The following is a 15,947-nucleotide window of genomic DNA, read 5'->3' as shown; positions in this document are numbered from 1 at the left end:
GTTTTTTTTTTTTTTTTTTTTTTTTTTGGTTACTGGGGATCGATCTCAGATCCTTGCACTTGGGAGGCAGGCAGCAGAACCACTAAGCTAAATCCCCGGCCCTGAGAGCATTTTTTTTATTCTTTCTAATAAACACACATTTGGCCATTCTCCACCACTTGCTGTTTGCTGTTTTGTCAGCTTTTTAATATTCGTTGCTCCCAAACAAGGACCTGACCAAGAGCTAGAGGGATCCAGTTACACTACCATGGAACACAAGCCAGCCTCCACACCTGCCTCGTCCCTCCCTCCAGGCTGCACAAGAGACTGATCTCACGTCCCTGCCAGGTGTAGCCTTCTTGGCTTGGGACCCTTGGATCCCCAATAAACCCCTCTGTGCAGCTGAAGGCCAAAGAATACCTCCAAGTCTACCACAATTAACACAACAACAATGCCCCAAACAGGGCCTTGTCCCCTGCACTCTCCCAAATGCAGGGCAAGGCCAGGATGAGGGATCCCTAGATCACAGACTGGACTCAAGACAGAATTGCAGGCCTGGACACAATCCCTTCCACCACCCAAGGGGTCCTAAAGGTGGCAGAGGGACTCCGGGCTCAGCGAAGCAGGTGCAACAGTGTCCTGGGGTCTGAGCTGGGCAGGGAGGCAGGGCATGTTCCAGTTGATCAGCATAGCCAGGCTCTGCCTGATCTCGATTCTGTGACAGCCTTGGATCTGCAAGTGGGAGAATCCAAGCCTAGTAGGAGGAATCTGACTGGGCAAATGGGTAGAGAAAGGAACAGAAACCATGTCCAAGGCTGCTGTGGGCCATTCCCTCCTGGATCTTCATCTAGGCATTCATCCCTCCTAGATTATACGGGGAACCTTCCACATGCTCGGCTCTGCTCTAGGTGTGGGGAAGCCATGGGATGAACAGGCAGATCTCTCTGTAGGAAAGCACTACAGATGCCTATAGGTTCAGCTGCCTTCTCAGTAGCTCCCCATGGTCCTCACCAGCACCACAGACTCCACAGCTGACCACCCTGTCCTGTGTCTGGTCATGCTGTCTACAATGCCCATTCTCTCTGGTGGCCTCATTAATGCCTCTTTTGCACATGAGGATCTTGGGACACACTTCATTGTCCACTGCAGGGCTTCAGGCCCAGCACAATTGAAGAGACCTTCTACCCCTGCCAGTCCATCCAGAGTCCAGCTGTTATCTCTTAAAGAGGAGCCTACAAGGAGAAAAGTGAGGACTTCAGGTGCCAAGCCTACTTTGGACTGCTCCAAGGACAACCTTGGACCCCTAGCAGTGGGGGTGAGATTCCAGGGCAAATAAACTCTTAACCTCACTTATAGGAAAAAAACCACTTGGAACACTGGGTATGTAGGCAGGGTCCAGGCTGTGGCCACTCATCTGGGGCCATCAGAATGACCCAGGGGGAGGCCAATTCAGTTGGTTATAGAAAAGATGGAAATGCCAAGCCCACCTGTCGGAGCACAGCAGCTCAGTCTGTAAGACCTAAAGTTTCACTTCCACTCCACGGAGTGTGAACAGCCAAAAGGCCTCCACAATGCTGAGTCCCATAGCCCAAAGAAGGCCCAGACACAAGTCCCAGGGCCTTACTTCCAGGAGCCGTTAACAGCCAAAAAGGGCCTCCACAATCCTGGGGCCTATAGCCCAGCGATGGCTCCAGGAGTTTGATGGGCAGCGAGAATCACCCAGGAAGGAACACACCAGACTAGTTGGAAAACAGACCTTTATTAGTCTGGCCAGACGGCTCTCCTGGAGCCAAGCAGCTCCGAGAAGAGCCAGCTCAGGGGCTGAGGTCCTTTTTATAAGGGGATAGGCAGGGTGGGGGTCTATACTCAAGATGCTTACAGAATGTCCCAAGGTTTTCAAAACATTCCTTCTGGGTAGACAAGGAGTGAAACAATCTTTATCTATTTACCCAGAACTACTAAACGTTCACCTGTTAATTTACATTAATCACACTTGAGACTAGGAATTTAAGATTACAAAGTTAGGCAGTCCCACAAGTCTGTCTCCCAGTGAAGTGGGGTCAGGGAGTGCCTATCAACCTGGTCGCTGGAAGGGGCCCCAGAAGGTTCCTCAGCATACAATGACCTCTCAGGGAAGACCCCCACAGACCTCACATCCCCTTACATGTCCTTCTTGAGGGGCCCTTCTCCACAGACAACACTTAAATCAGCTCCCCACACCACGCCCTGTGACAAATACAGGTGACCTGTAAAGTCCCCAAGGACCAAGGCTTCCCGCAATCAGAGACTGAGGCCGCTTGTAGGTGTTGGGCGACCTGATCCTTTATCTGACTCCGCTCAGTGTCCTTTCACGGCAGGCCCTCCCGTAGTCAGTGCCATGTTAGGGATGGCGAGGGCCCAGCCCCAGGGATGGGGTTCAGGGAGCCCCAACACTGCCAAGAGAAGCGCCGGTTCTGAGGAAATGGGGGCAGGAGGTTGAGGCCCGTCTAGAAGCCCAGTGCACGTCCTGGGAGATTCACCAGGGTAAGGTGACCCGCGAGAGGGATCGGCCTGGGGATCCGACTCTGAGCAGAAGCAGGTGGGGAAGCGGGCTGGGACTCGCTCCCCTCCCCCCGGCAGGGGCTACGCGCGCCCGGTTCCGGCGGATCCCAAGAAACTGGAAACTGCGTTTTAGGTCTAGAGGCGGGCGCCGGCAGGGCGAGGCCGGACAGAGCGCGCCTGCGCCGGGACAGACGAGGCGGACGCAGCCAGGGTCGCCCCGCCCCGTCCCCGCCCTCAGCTCCGTTGTCCTTGACCCACGTGACAGGCTCGGGGCAAACAAGCCGGTCAGCTGACTCGTTCTGACTGCGCCGTCATCCCTGCTATAAGCGAGCAACCTTAGGCGCTGGGCTCGGACACGGCCGCCGCCGCCATGCAGCCCCCGGTCCTCATGCTGCTCGCCCTCGGCCTATTGGCCGGGACCTCCACCGCGCTCATCAGGTGAGGCTCCCGCGGCTCCTCTCCGCCCCGCCCCGACCCACGCGTGCGGGAATGCAACCATCTGTGCCCTGCGCTACCTCTTGCGGAGCCCACCCGCCTCAGGGGTACCTGAGCTTGGAGCGCAGGGTTCGGCTCTCCGCCCGCACCACCTAGGGTCGGCGTCGAGGGCCAAGAGAGGGCAGGAGCCTGGACAGGCCTCGGGTTTGACCCAGGTTCCCAGGGTCAGTGGGCCTTCAGGACAGGTGACTGGGTGTCTGTACTCAGGGCCCGAGGAAGCTGGGAGTCAGGAGACAAAAGAGTGGGCCTTGAAGCCCCCAGAATCCGGGCAAGACACTTTCCCTTGGGGGCCACATTTGCCAACCGTGAACTGGAGCATCATCCAGCAGTTTTTTCAGGGCATCTTCCTATAGGCCCTGGGCAGAGAGTCCCCTGGGTACCCTAGAGACCCACAAGTCCCAGAGAAAAGGAGATGGTATAGGACAGTGGACCTGGGTGGACTGGCGCTCCTCGGGTCTAGGGATCTGCCTCTTGTGCCAGGTGAGCCTTTCTCTGGGCGATGCAACTTCTGTCTTCCACTCTGCTGGGCCCTGTGCCTGTAGCAGGTGGGTGAAGAACTAGGGCTGCAGGACCTGAGAGCTTGCTGGACAGGCTGGAGGCAGGGAGTTGGATAGGATCCAGACTTGTCAAAGTCTGTGGGCTGTAACCTGGGGGCGAGTAGCCTCAATTGGAGCTATTGAAGAATGCTGCCACAGGCCCAAGCCTGCTATAGCCGAGCCTGCTCCGACCTCAGGCCTCCCCTCCAGGGAGGGCAGAGACAGCAGTGGAGAAGGGTGCTTCCTCCTGTCAGGGCACAAAGCCAAAGCACCCTCACACCTAATCCTGGTTCTTAGGGGATTGATGGCACAGATCCCAGATCCCTGGAAGGTGTGATCCCTCCAGTCCAGAACCTGGCTCTTCCAGCCCCCCTCCTTAAGCAAGAATCCTATCTTGGAGCTCGTCCTTGACCTGCCTGGGAAAGCTAGCTCTGACCTTGAGCTCACATCCCTAGGGTGGGGAAAATGAATGGTTCATCCAGCAATTACAAGCTCAGTGGAGCCCTCTCTCCAGGGAGCAAGCTCAGACTAAGGAGGTCAGCAACCCCAGGAGCTGGGGCAGGGCCCTCTCTGCTATTTGATGGTAGAATCCGTTGTTAAACAGAACAGTTTCTAGTTCCCCTCCTGCACAGGTCAGTCCCCGAGGCCACCTCAGTCAGGCCTCTGGAGGAATGCTCTGAGCCAGAATGCCAAAACCCCTTATGGAGGACACACAGAAGCCTCTGGTGCCTTGGGACAGTCATTGAACTCTCAAGATGTATATGGTTGTGAGCACACAGAAGGAGATGGGGCTTAGGAAATGGCTCTTGAAGGGTTGCTGCAGTGGTCAGGGAGGGCTTAGGATTGATGTTGAAGCCCCTCTGATGGCCAGGAGAATCCACCAGGAAGGTCAGGCTGGCAGGTGTGTCATTGCAGGCCTAGAAGGGACCACCTCAGTGTGGAGTCCAATTGGAGAGCAGATGTAGCCAGAAGACCAGGTGCAATAGATGCCACAGAGGGCTTCAGGCAGAAGTGACAGGTCCCCAGCAGCACCTTAATCAGACCCCTACCTGTTTCCATCCTGGACAAAATTAGAGGTGCACAAAGGAGACAGACCAGCAGGGGCTTCTGGAGTGACTGAGGGTGGTTGGGGAGCAGCAGAGGTGGACACACAGGCCTACACACAGGCCTCCAGTTTAAATGTGGGGTATAAGGAGCAGAGTCAGTGTGGGGTACAGGGGCCTTCCAGGACTTTGGCCTGAGCCACCTAGGGGTGGTGATGGGTTGCTCTTTGGTGATTTGAGGGCTACTGGGTCTGCAGGTTTTGTTTAGGGCAGCAGTTTGGTTTAAGCCATGCAGAGTTTGAAATTTCCAGGGATATCCAGGTGGACCTACCCTGGAGGCAGCTGATGGGCACCTGGTGGCTAACAGGTGGTCTCAGCATGCTAGAGGGCTGCCCTCGCCATGCTTGGGTATCCTAGGGTGGGAGGTGAAGAGAATGTGTCTGGACCCTTTCTCTGACATGGCCCACCCCATCTTGACAGAATTCCCCTGCACAAGTTCACATCCATTCGCCGCACCATGACGGAGGCTGGGGGCTCCATTGAAGACCTGATCGCCCACGGTCCCTTGACTAAGTACTCACCACAGTTGTCCACCAAGACCACAGGTCCAGTTCCAGAGATACTGAAAAACTACATGGATGTGAGTTTGGATCAGGGTGCACTGAGGGTAGGAGTTTGGGGTGCTGGCTATATGAGTTGGTGAAAACTGCCTTCTTACTCTGCAGCCAGGAAATTGACTGGTACACCTGTTTGGTGGGCTGTTCATGGCCCCACCCTTCCTGCTCCGCCCCACCCCTTTTGCTTCCTTTTGGGATCCTGCCTCTAAGGAGCTACTGGGGCTGAGAGGGCCGGTTAGGGGCTGGCCTTGGTATCTTGGGATGACTCTTCCTCAGATCTTGAGCACTGACCACCAGCTCAGAGCTATAGTGGTATCTAATCCTCAGGACTGTTCTGTGGGGGCACAAAGGAGCCTCAGATCAATCCCAGCCTTGCCCTAATCCTACCCCAGAAGTTGTGAGGTGTGGAACCCGGGCCTTTGTGCCTGTCTGGGTATAACTGGAGTCTCTGTTTCCTGCCTGTCTAGTGAGAGGCCTGGGGTGACACTGTGTGTAGTTCCTTCCCCTCACCATCTTCTCCCAGTAGGTAGCCACTCTTGTCCCACTGTCTTTGGGATGGAAATAGGCTCCGGGGTAGAGTGTTCTGGAAGCCGTGTGGCAAGCTGGGCTTGGCCAGCATGTTCCAGATTTGGGGGCAGGTTCAGGGCCAAATGCTGTAATCTCTTCAGCAGCCCAAGACCCTGATTCAGAGTGAGTCTTGAAAGTCCTTGGCACTGTTTAGCATGGGCTTTGTGGCTGCCCTGTGCAGGGGAATGACTGTGCTCTGTCCTGCTTGGCAGGAGTCCTAGCTGTGACAGGAAGCTTGAGATACAGCATGTGACTTTGGAGGAGGTGGGGGCCACCTACCCTGGGGGCTGCTGGCCAGTCCCAGTCCCCCCAGAGCATGTGCACACACTTCCACACAGACTAAAGATTTGCTGAGTCACCACCCACCCCTACTTCTCTTGGATCAGGAGTCCGAAGCCACTTCTCTGTGGAGCCAAAGGGTTAGAGGACTGGTGGAATGAGAGCCAAGGTCCTGTGTAGACAGTGCCAAGCCCTCTCCCAGAAATCAGGGTGGCCAGGCAAGCAGGGTCCAGCTGACTCCGGACTGCAGGAACTGAGGTCACCAGAATAAGGCCTGGTCTGGGAAGGAAGTGTCACCCTCTTTACTGGGACAATGGCAAGGTCTACCAGGCCAGCCATTCTAGCACTTGAGCCCAGGTCAAGGGTCAGGCCTGACCTCAGTCCTCATCTTCTGAATATTATAGTCCTTGCCTGGCCATGCCATGTCATGTGGGTGCCGCAGTTCTAGGGAGAAACCATGAGTACCTGTGACTGAGGACTGGGCCCAGGTCTGAAGCCTGTTTCTTAGGAAACCCCCCCCCAACACTCTACACCTTCTACCAATGTCTGCCGGGTACAGAAGGTGAAAGTGGACTTCAGGGCCCTTCTCCCTGTAGTCTGGGACAGCAGGGGCCCTTCAGGCCCAGTGGAGAACTGGGGTGCCTGCCTGCCTCCCCTCATGCTGATGCACACTGTCTCTGCCAGGCTCAGTACTATGGGGAGATTGGCATCGGAACCCCGCCGCAGTGCTTCACAGTCGTCTTTGACACGGGCTCCTCCAACCTGTGGGTCCCCTCTTCCAGATGCTCTATGCTCGACATAGCCTGCTGTGAGTCTTCCATGTCTGTCCTCCTGCTTCCAGTCCCGCCTGGGTGCCCCGAGGGGAGACCAAGGGCTCTGTACCCTTCCAGATACCCAGCTATGTACTGCCCTGACACTTGCCTGCCCTTCGCACTCATCCATGGTCAGGCAAAAGCTCTGGTGTGGGAGCCTTAAGTAGCCATGTCCATTCCAGTTTTTCAAATACTTGCTTTCCCCCTGGGGAGTGCAGCCTTTGTGATATCCAGCGGCAGGGCCATCTGGGAAACGGGACGAGAAACCTCTTGGGCAATATGTGCTTGGCTTCTCAACCACATCAAACTGGCTGGCTCCTCTGCCCTGCCCTAGGGCACCCCAGTCTGTAGGTGAACTTGTTTGTGCTGGCCTTGCCTCAACAGGATTAGGACTGAGCTGGTGTAGATGAGAGCAAGCTGTGAGCTGGACCACTTGATCTGAGAGCAGGACAGGGACTGTCACAGCCCACAGTCCAGGGTTCCCTATGGTGGGTTAGCTAAGGTGGTCTATAGTGGGTTGGGTGGCAGGCTGATGTCCTTTCCTGCCCCCTTGCAGGGTTCCACCACAAGTACCACAGTGACAAGTCCAGCACCTACATGAAGAATGGCTCGTCCTTCAACATCCATTATGGCTCGGGCAGCCTTTCTGGGTACTTGAGCCAGGACACTGTGTCGGTGAGTCCCCCAGGGCCTTTCCTGGGGCTGGAGGTGTCAGCTGTGGCCAAGGATTCACCTGTGCACCTGGAGCTGAAAGAAAGGGCATGGTGGTCCCAGGCCAATCCCAACTCGGGGTAGGAGTGGGGCTGCTGAGTTTGAGAACCAGTAGCAGATCACTGAGAATGCTAGGTCTGCTAGGCAGAGGTACCATCTGAGTGAAGGCTGGGACAGGAAGGGCTCCAGTGCTTTGTGGGGAAGAAGATCTGTCATGGGCAAGGAGCGGCAAGGAGCCCTAGGATGAAAGGGCCTGGGTTCCCTGGGAGTCCGGAGGTGATGAGCAGAGAGGCAGTACTGGGGCAGGCAAGGATGGCCACACCTCGGTGTGACACAACAGCACCCATGGGAGGGTGCTGAGAGGCAGGATCCCTCTCTGGTGTGGTGTGAAGGGTGGACCTGGCTAGGAGGATGGGATTCTGTTTTGAATGCATTGGGTTGAAAGCCAGCAGGGTGTCTAGTGCCAGGTCTGAGGGGGCATCGGGCCAGGGGTGCTGGGGATAGAGTGGTGTCTGAGCCTGGCTGAGGGATCCCAAAGGATTGGAAAGGGTGCGATGTGCGAGAAAACACCTGTCCAGAGATGCTAGAGGAGGAACATTATGGAGAAATGTAGAGGGGAGGGGAGGGCTACCAGGGGACAGCCATCAGGCCTCCTGCAGTGGAGGGTCTTGCAAGGAAAGGCTGGAGGCCACAGACTGCACCTCTGAGTCCTTACTGGGCAAGGCCATGGGTCTAGGGAGTGAGAAAGGAGAGGGGTGCCGTGTCAGGATGGGAGGGGAAGAGGGCAGGTGTCTCAGCTGGGCCTGCTGCGTGGAGACCAAAATACTGCCAGTGTCTTGGCATGTCGGGCCCTCGTGCCTGTGCTGCCAAACTGGAACAGGCGTGGCTTTTCCCTGCAACACCCGGAGACCTGTCTGTAATGTTGCTTTGGGTCTCTTTTCTCACTGGGCCCCCCACCTGAATAGGATATTGCCTAACGCACTCTCTTTCATCAGCCCCACACAGCTAACCCACATCCTGTTCTGCCCACTGTCTATCTGCAGCCTCAGCTTGGGGAGCCATCTGGTTCCCTAGCCTCTTGGGCTGCAGGCTCAGGCTCAGCATCTTGTCCCCAAGCTCAAAGGTAGAAGCAAGACTGGCCCGGTGAGCAGAGGTCAGAGGACACCACCCACCCCTACACCATATACTCGTCTCCTGCTGTGTTTGGCTGTATTCAACCCTTCCATTCATGCTTTCTCTGCCTGCCTAGTTAGTGTGTGTAAGGAGAGGGGTGTCACTGAGCTAGGCTTCATAACTTGCCACCTGTGCCCCAGGTGGGTATTCACATACACAGTCATCATACATGGCCAAATGGCCCCTGCCCTGGCCCACAGGTGCCCTGTAAATCATCTGAGTCTAAGCCCAGCAACATCAAAGTGAAGAAGCAGACCTTTGGGGAGGCCACCAAGCAGCCAGGCATCACCTTCATTGTGGCCAAGTTTGATGGCATCCTGGGCATGGCTTACCCCCGCATCTCTGTCAACAATGTCCTGCCGGTCTTTGACAACCTGATGAATCAGAAGCTGATGGAAAAGAATGTCTTCTCCTTCTTCCTAAACAGGTGGGCTTGGAGAGAAAGTGCATAATTCCCCCAGTTCTGCTGGACTCAGCCTTGCTGAAACCCAGGATAGGGGTTGGAGCCTGTGACTGCCATCAGGCATGTGGCCACAGTCCCTGACTTCTGGCCTGATGGTATCTTGAGACATGAATGAATCACCCTCATAGGGGTAAGCACACAGCCTCCTGAGAAAGCTGTGTCATGTCAAGGTCTACTGCTAGGAAGAGCTTGGGCAGGGCCCGGTTCCCAGGATCCAGGCTGCCATGGCCTTTCTTCCTGTGGGGACTGGACCTGATTGGGGTCGTGAAGTTCCTGGCTCAGTCTGCCTCATGCTTCCTGGATCTGGAGAGGGCAAATGGGATCCCAGTTGGGGCTGCTAATGGCCCCGAGGGAAACAGCTGTGAGCCCTGATCCATGACAGGGCCTCCAAGGGAGATGGCTCTAGGTTGGCTTCAAGAGGCGGATGCTGGAGCACACTCAGAACCTTAGTCTCCACGTGGAGGGAAAACAGCTTCCAGGGCTTTTCCCAAAGATTCTGTGGCCTAAAGGGAACATGGGAGACCTTTCTGCCAACAAGACAGGTCCCCATGCAGCTGCTGCCCAACATGGAGATCTCTAGTCAGGGAACCTTGCAGGGGGCCTCCATTCCTCTTCATGATGGTGCTGGTTCCTGGGCAGGAGCCGCAGACAGAAGTGGGTAGCTGGGTGTCAGGTACCTCACTGCCAGGGCTCTGCCTCCCAGGAGGGGCAGGGAATCAGCAGGTGGCTTCCCAAACCAATGCTGTGCCAGCCACTGCCCTGCATACACCCTTTCTAGGGATGCCTTAGCCACAGTTACCTTTCTCGTGCCCGTTTGCTCTCAGGTCTCTAGGCCTGACCCCTGACCCCAAGTCCTGGGCTCCTTCCGGCAGAATTCCTACCCAGTGCAGAATTCCTACCCAATCCTCTCTGCCCCCATCCTAGGCTCTGTGTCCACTCTTTTGTTCCTTGCTGGGTCAGTGACTGCTTCTTAGCAGCAGGACTCTGGGCAGAGCTGCTAGCTAGCTGGAGGCTGGGGTGCAGGTGGAGAGTTGGGATCATTTCCCTGGGCTGCCCCTAGGTGCAAGAGAGGAAGTGAAGTGAAGAAGCTGAGACCCACCTGTGTGACCACCAGAGGCACTGGTCTGGGGTCCTGTCTGCCGTCTGGGTGGGGGCAGAAGTGAAGTCAGCAGGGTGAGGGGCCCAGGGCTCAAAAGAGGAGGCTTGTGGGCGGAAGAGAGGAGCAACAAGGCGCCGGTCAGGTTTTTCTACACCTATGATTTCAAAAGTGATGACAGGAGGCAAAGGCTGGAGGCAGGAGGAGCCTCGGGTGGGAGGACGGCTTCTGAGTGCAGGCACCAGCCAGGAGGAGGGTGGTAAGTGCAGTCAGGGACGTGCCAGGAGACAACAAAATCCTGGCCTTCCCATTGTCCTTTTTAAAAAAAAGTCTCCAGCATTAGGGGTACAGTACACAGAAAGCTGGAAGCAAGTGGCCCACGTTCCACTCACGGGCACCTTGGCTTGCTGTGAGAAGGTGTCTTAAGTAAGAGAGTAGACATGGGGAGAAGGTGAGAGAAACATTTAAAGGCGCTCGCAAGGCTGTGGGGTGTAGGTTGTTTCTGGAACAAGAAGTCCAAAGAACCTAAAGCAGAAACAAGACACCTCCTCAGTTTTCCAGAGTTATGCCCTCCCTGGTGCCCTGATACTTCCCTGTCTGTCCTGCAACCTTGATCTGACCACTTATGGTTAAGTCTTGGGTCCTCAGAGTACTAGCCAGCTCTCTCCTGCTGGGAACAGGCTATGTAGGGCATGGGATTGAATTCCCTCCCCAGGAAGAAGGAAGCTTCTGCTTCTCTCTGGGTGTTTCTCGGGAAGCCCATCTCCTGCTGCCCTCCTGGTCCACCCAGTCCTCTGGTGGCTGCTAGGGGCCACCTGTCCTAGGGTGAGAGATGCTGACTGCTTCCTGCCTTCTCTAGGGACCCGAGTGCACATCCTGGTGGGGAGCTCATGCTGGGTGGCATTGACAGCAAGTACTACAAAGGCTCCTTCACCTATCTGAACGTCACCCGCAAGGCCTATTGGCAGGTTCACATGGACCAGTGAGTTGGGATACTTCTGGGGCAGGGGTGGCACACGGGGTCCCTGGGGCAGTGTGGCCGGCCCCTCCCTCGCCCTACCTAGGCTACAGCACTTGCTGGCCCATGGCTTCAGGGTTGAGCAGAGTCCATAGCTGGGGCCAGGGCATCCCCCTTACCCCCCATTACCTACCCTAAGTTCTTCTCTGACCCTGGACCCAGTGCAGGAACTCGTGTCTTCCCATCCCCAGGTTGGAGGTGGGCAAAGGGCTGAACTTGTGCAAGGGGGGCTGTGAGGCCATCGTGGACACAGGCACCTCCCTCCTGGTGGGTCCCGTGGATGAAGTAAAGGAGCTGCAGAAGGCCATTGGGGCCATACCGCTGATCCAGGGCGAGGTGAGCACGGCAAGATGGCTGGTGAACCAGTGGGTAGCAGAGGGGTGCTGAGGCTGCACCCCAACACTCCTCTCTTCTTGCAGTATATGGTCCCCTGTGAGAAGGTGTCCAGCCTGCCCTCAATCACCCTGAAGCTTGGAGGCAATGACTACCTCCTGACCCCAGAGGACTATGTTCTCAAGGTAAGTGGATGTGGGCAGGGTGCTGCTGGGTGCTGCTGGGTGGGCAGGCCCCGTGGTGACCACTACGATCATGCAGGTGTCACAAGGCGGGAAGACCATCTGCCTGAGCGGCTTCATGGGCATGGACATCCCCCCGCCCAGCGGGCCTCTCTGGATCCTGGGTGACATCTTTATTGGCCGCTACTACACCGTCTTCGACCGAGACAACAACAGGGTGGGCTTCGCCCAGGCCTCCAAGCTCTAGCTCAGTTCTGTCCAGTGGTGGAGAAATGGCCCGGAGTCCAGTAGGAGGCTGCCCAGCCCTCCAGCCCCTTCCCCACTCATACACACTTACACACTCGCCACGTGGCTCTGGAGGCCCTGAGCTCATCACTGTTCTGTGGCTTTCCCTCCTTGGAGTGAAAATACTGCTGGTGTGTTTGAGGATGGTGGAGACCGGTCCAGTGCACAGGTCTGTTACTTACTTGGAAGACCCAGCATGGGCTTGGTGACTGCCCAGTTTGTGCATCCCAGGAGCCCCTGCCCTGCAACAGACTGTCTTCCTCTGGAAACTGGCCCACCCGAGATCCCTCTGTTCAGCCTGGCTCTGCGGCTTACACTCATCCTCGTACCCCAGCCTCTGTACAAGCCTGACAGGTCAGAGGAGCCTGTGGACTAAAACCAGACAAAGGGGCTGCAGCGTCACCCTGCGGTGTGATCTGCTTGGAGTGGGCACATATTGGCCTAGGTGGGCAGCACAGACTCCCCACTATGGCTGACCTCTGCTGCCCTCTCCCCAGGGACTGAGAGCCACAGTGATTTTACGAAAATAAAATTGTTTGGGCCTCTTTCTGTGTGCATGTTCTTTGTTCTGTGCTGAGTGGAAGAGCTGACTCAAGGCCAGGCAAGGGAAGCCCCTGGTGTGCCCAAGCTTGGCTCTCAGGCATGGGCTTAAGGGTACCAAGGCTGAGCCTGACAGTTGAGCCTTGTGGCCAATATATGGTTGGCAAGAGCTGCCTTGTTTGAGGCCTACAACAGTGACCAGAGTATAGGGCCTTGGCTCTAGGCTAGATGGTAGGGCCTGGCACATTGTTCCACTACACTACACTAAGCCCCTACACTAAGGCACAAAGGATTCACAGGTGTGGTCCATGCTGGCAGTATTCCTGCCCCAAAGAAAAACAACAGTACTGGGACCCTAGCAGGTCTCCCCACTTGCCTTGGGCCCGGGGAAGAGGCCTTTGCACAGGCTGGGTGTGGTGTGTGTAACCTTCCTCCTAACTGGGCCTCCTTTCCCAACTGGGAGCAGCTTGGGCCTGTGTGAGCCAATGTAGTGTTAGAGCAGATCTGCCTGAGGCCAGACTCGGAACCCCCAGGTTGCAACTGCTACAGACAGTGCTGGCTAGCTCCTGAGTGGTCTTATTTGTTGGGAGGAAAGAGGGCAGGAGCATATGTCTATATGCAGCAAAGACAGCAGCTAAGAAGGTTTGAAGGACTGGTAGGAGTTGGTGAACACTTGGTGGAGCCGGGATTCCCTTTGGAATCTGGTCCTGAACTCAGCAGGTACAGGAAAAAGGGTAAGTGTGACCTTTGTCATCCTGTCATTCTGGCACCCTCAGCCTGCTGGATGAAGGGTGTTTCCCATCATGGTGCTCTCAGGCCTGTACCCCAGGGCCAATCTATACCAGGCACTTTCTCTAGAACATTCACCGAGAGTTGCCAGGATGCCAGTGCATATGTGCCCACTGTTCTCCGCCTGAAATACGAGTAGGCAGCTGGGGAGAGATCCGCAGGGCCTGGCAGGATTTCTGGAGACCAGTGTCATCAGACACTGTGCACCAAGGCCGAAGGGAGGAAACTCCTCCCCTCCCCTGCCGCTTGGGCCTGAGTTGACTCCTTTCCTGCCCAAGCACAGGGCTGCAGCTACCCAAGGAGTAGGGCTCCATCCAGCCAGTTAGGATTCTTAGGACCCTGGAGTCTGACTCCAGGTTCAAATCCAGCCTCAGGCCTCCCTGGCTGTAGGATGTAGCAAGTAACAGGCCCCACTGCCTGACTGGCTTTGGGGCCCCTCATGGCTGAAACTCGGCCCTGCTCTGCACCATCTGGCTCCTCTGGGTGAGAGATTCCTGGCCTGGAGAATCTGTAGGGGGTCCCTACCCAAGGCCAGTCCCTTCACCCGCCATCTCAGAGTGGGGGCTTCAGAGGCCTTGGAGAGAGCTCCCCAAGGTGGGGCGCAGGGAGAGAGCCCTGACCGCTTTTGCCAGGGACCTTGAGCAGCCCTGCCTTGAGGTCCAAGCATCTCTCTTGCTGCCTGAGATGTGCACTTGGCCACCCTGGCTATGCTGCTGTTGCCCAGCGCAGCACCAGACAGGGCTGCGAGGCAGGGAGGGTCTCAAGCTGCAGAGGGCACCTAAGTTGGGCCCAGCCCTCAGCGCATCTGGATGCTGGGTCTGGGTTCCCCAGTGCTAGGCCCTTGGGAAAGGGGAGGTAGTGTTAGGTAAAGGCAAACAGCCTGGTCCCCTACCACCCACGGGCCTCTGGGTCTGTGCACCAAGGCTGGGCTCCAAAAAGGGAGGGAGGGCTCCTTGAGTTTGGGAATTCTTCCCACTCAGGGTGCTATCATATAAGATTACTTCAAGCTGTGGGTTCCTGACATGCCAGGCTAAGGCTGAGCTAGGGGGTCAGTGTGGGGATGGAGGCGGGGCCTGTACTGGGAGGGGTGGGACTTTAGAGGGGGCAGGACTTCTCCTGCTTACAAGGGTTCCCAGAAGGGATCTGGGCTCAGAGAGCACTGAGGTTCCAAAGAAAAAGGGTACAGAGGCAGGGCCTGGTGAGCACTCACTCAGGAATGGGTTCCTGAGAGGGATTGGGAGAAGGGGAAGAGGGAGGGTCCTGGAGAGGCTGGAGACAAACCAAGAGGGCTCCAGAAGAAGGCTTCATAGGAGAAGGATGGGAGCTTGGAAAAGAGGACAGGCTGGAGAGAGAGGAGGGCATCAGTATAGCTTCAGGGGTCCTAGGAGCACGGTCTGGGCCCAACCCAGCCAGCAGACTGGTGAAGAGGACCTAACTCAGATCCAGCAACTGTATGGTGCAGAGGGGGCTTCGTGGAAGGGAGGGCTGGGGTTTTCTCCAGGGAAGGGGAGGCTCATCAGGACTTTTCTGGAGCTGGGAGATCAGCTGAGAATAAGTGTTCAAGAGAGAATGAGAATGTGTGTGTGTGTGTGTGTGTGTGAGGAGAAATTCCAGCTGAGAGGTTGGCATTAGGGGAAATGAAGTGTGGAACAGATCACCCTCAGGATTGGGTCCCTGGTGGGACGGACGGAGGCTCACAGAGAGGCCCTGCAGCTATGTGGACTAGATTCCAAGGTTACCAGTGTTGGGGGATCACAGTGAAGGACCAAGGTCCAGGGCTTTGGAGCAGGACATTGGCTCTGAGGACAGAGGAGTAGACTCTGCACCTGTGCAGGGACAGGCTGACTTGCAAAAGGCCACAGGATCCAAAACCAACTTTGTTAGTGAACTGAATTATCGAGAGTGGCTAAGTATGGTGGAGGTCAGACTCAGGGAGGGGGACAGGAGCTCTTAAAGGCCTGGGCTGGTGTGTGTGTGGGGGTGCATCCTGAAGATTAGTGAAGGTCATGGACTTGGTAGACTCAGCACAGAAGGGGCTGGAGAGTGGTCTTAGGGGCTGGGCACTTGTAGGGAAGGACCGTGCAAAAATGGGGGTTTGATAAAGTGCCCTCCACCCTGGAACTGGGACGAGGAGTTTTGGAACTTTGAGGGGCCAGAGACTCCAAAGGGACTTGGTTAGGGACAGGGATGTAGAGAGACAGGAGCTGAGCTGGGGGACGGTATTGGCTGGGAGTGGGGTCAGGACAGGACATAGGGGACTGGCTGGGAGGGGGGCACGATGGCCCAGTGGGGGCTTTGAGAGACTCAGCACCAGGACTGAGATGTGAGGGGGCTCCGAGGTTGACCCAGGCGGAGTGAGTTCTACTGCACCAGGACTGGGATCTCACAGGCAGGGGCAAGAACTCACCTGAGGAAAGAAATGGCAGGTGGAGCGCAACAGGCCGAGAGGAGGCGGGGCGGGGAGGGGGGCGCTGAAGACGGCAGGTCC

The 15,947-nt window shown here is 56.5% G+C and overlaps 2 protein-coding genes across 2 annotated transcripts in view; both read left to right on the top strand.

The window, feature by feature from the left end:
* Positions 1-2,763: 2,763 nt before the first annotated feature.
* On the top strand, positions 2,764-12,677 carry Ctsd (cathepsin D). The gene is made up of 9 exons (XM_010635635.3): positions 2,764-2,958; positions 5,075-5,234; positions 6,742-6,865; positions 7,426-7,544; positions 8,954-9,180; positions 11,172-11,294; positions 11,522-11,666; positions 11,750-11,848; positions 11,925-12,677. Exons 1-9 carry the CDS (start codon positions 2,891-2,893, stop codon positions 12,090-12,092), a joined length of 1,233 nt encoding a protein of 410 aa, XP_010633937.1. The 5' UTR covers positions 2,764-2,890; the 3' UTR covers positions 12,093-12,677.
* Ifitm10 (interferon induced transmembrane protein 10) overlaps positions 12,327-15,947 on the top strand; it is a 20,439-nt gene continuing 16,818 nt past the window's right edge. The window contains exon 1 of the mRNA XM_010636152.1: positions 12,327-12,484. Coding sequence (XP_010634454.1) covers positions 12,327-12,484 — 158 coding nt within the window. The remainder of the gene's footprint in view (positions 12,485-15,947) is intronic.

Source organism: Fukomys damarensis, unplaced genomic scaffold (genome assembly GCF_012274545.1).
Source record: "Fukomys damarensis isolate Sample0158 unplaced genomic scaffold, DMR_v1.0_HiC HiC_scaffold_27, whole genome shotgun sequence".
NCBI classification, from domain to species: Eukaryota; Metazoa; Chordata; class Mammalia; order Rodentia; family Bathyergidae; genus Fukomys; species Fukomys damarensis.
The sequence above is the reverse complement of the archived record's forward strand: the minus strand, read 5'-3'. Positions and strand labels throughout refer to the sequence as shown.

Excerpts from the sequence above, each read along its gene's own strand:
- Ctsd (XM_010635635.3), top strand. The coding sequence starts at position 2,891 with ATGCAGCCCCCGGTCCTCATGCTGCTCGCCCTCGGCCTATTGGCCGGG. Across the intron at positions 11,295-11,521 it reads TGGCAGGTTCACATGGACCA|GTTGGAGGTGGGCAAAGGGC; the intron begins GTGAGTTGGGAT and ends TCCCATCCCCAG. Across the intron at positions 11,849-11,924 it reads CAGAGGACTATGTTCTCAAG|GTGTCACAAGGCGGGAAGAC; the intron begins GTAAGTGGATGT and ends ACGATCATGCAG.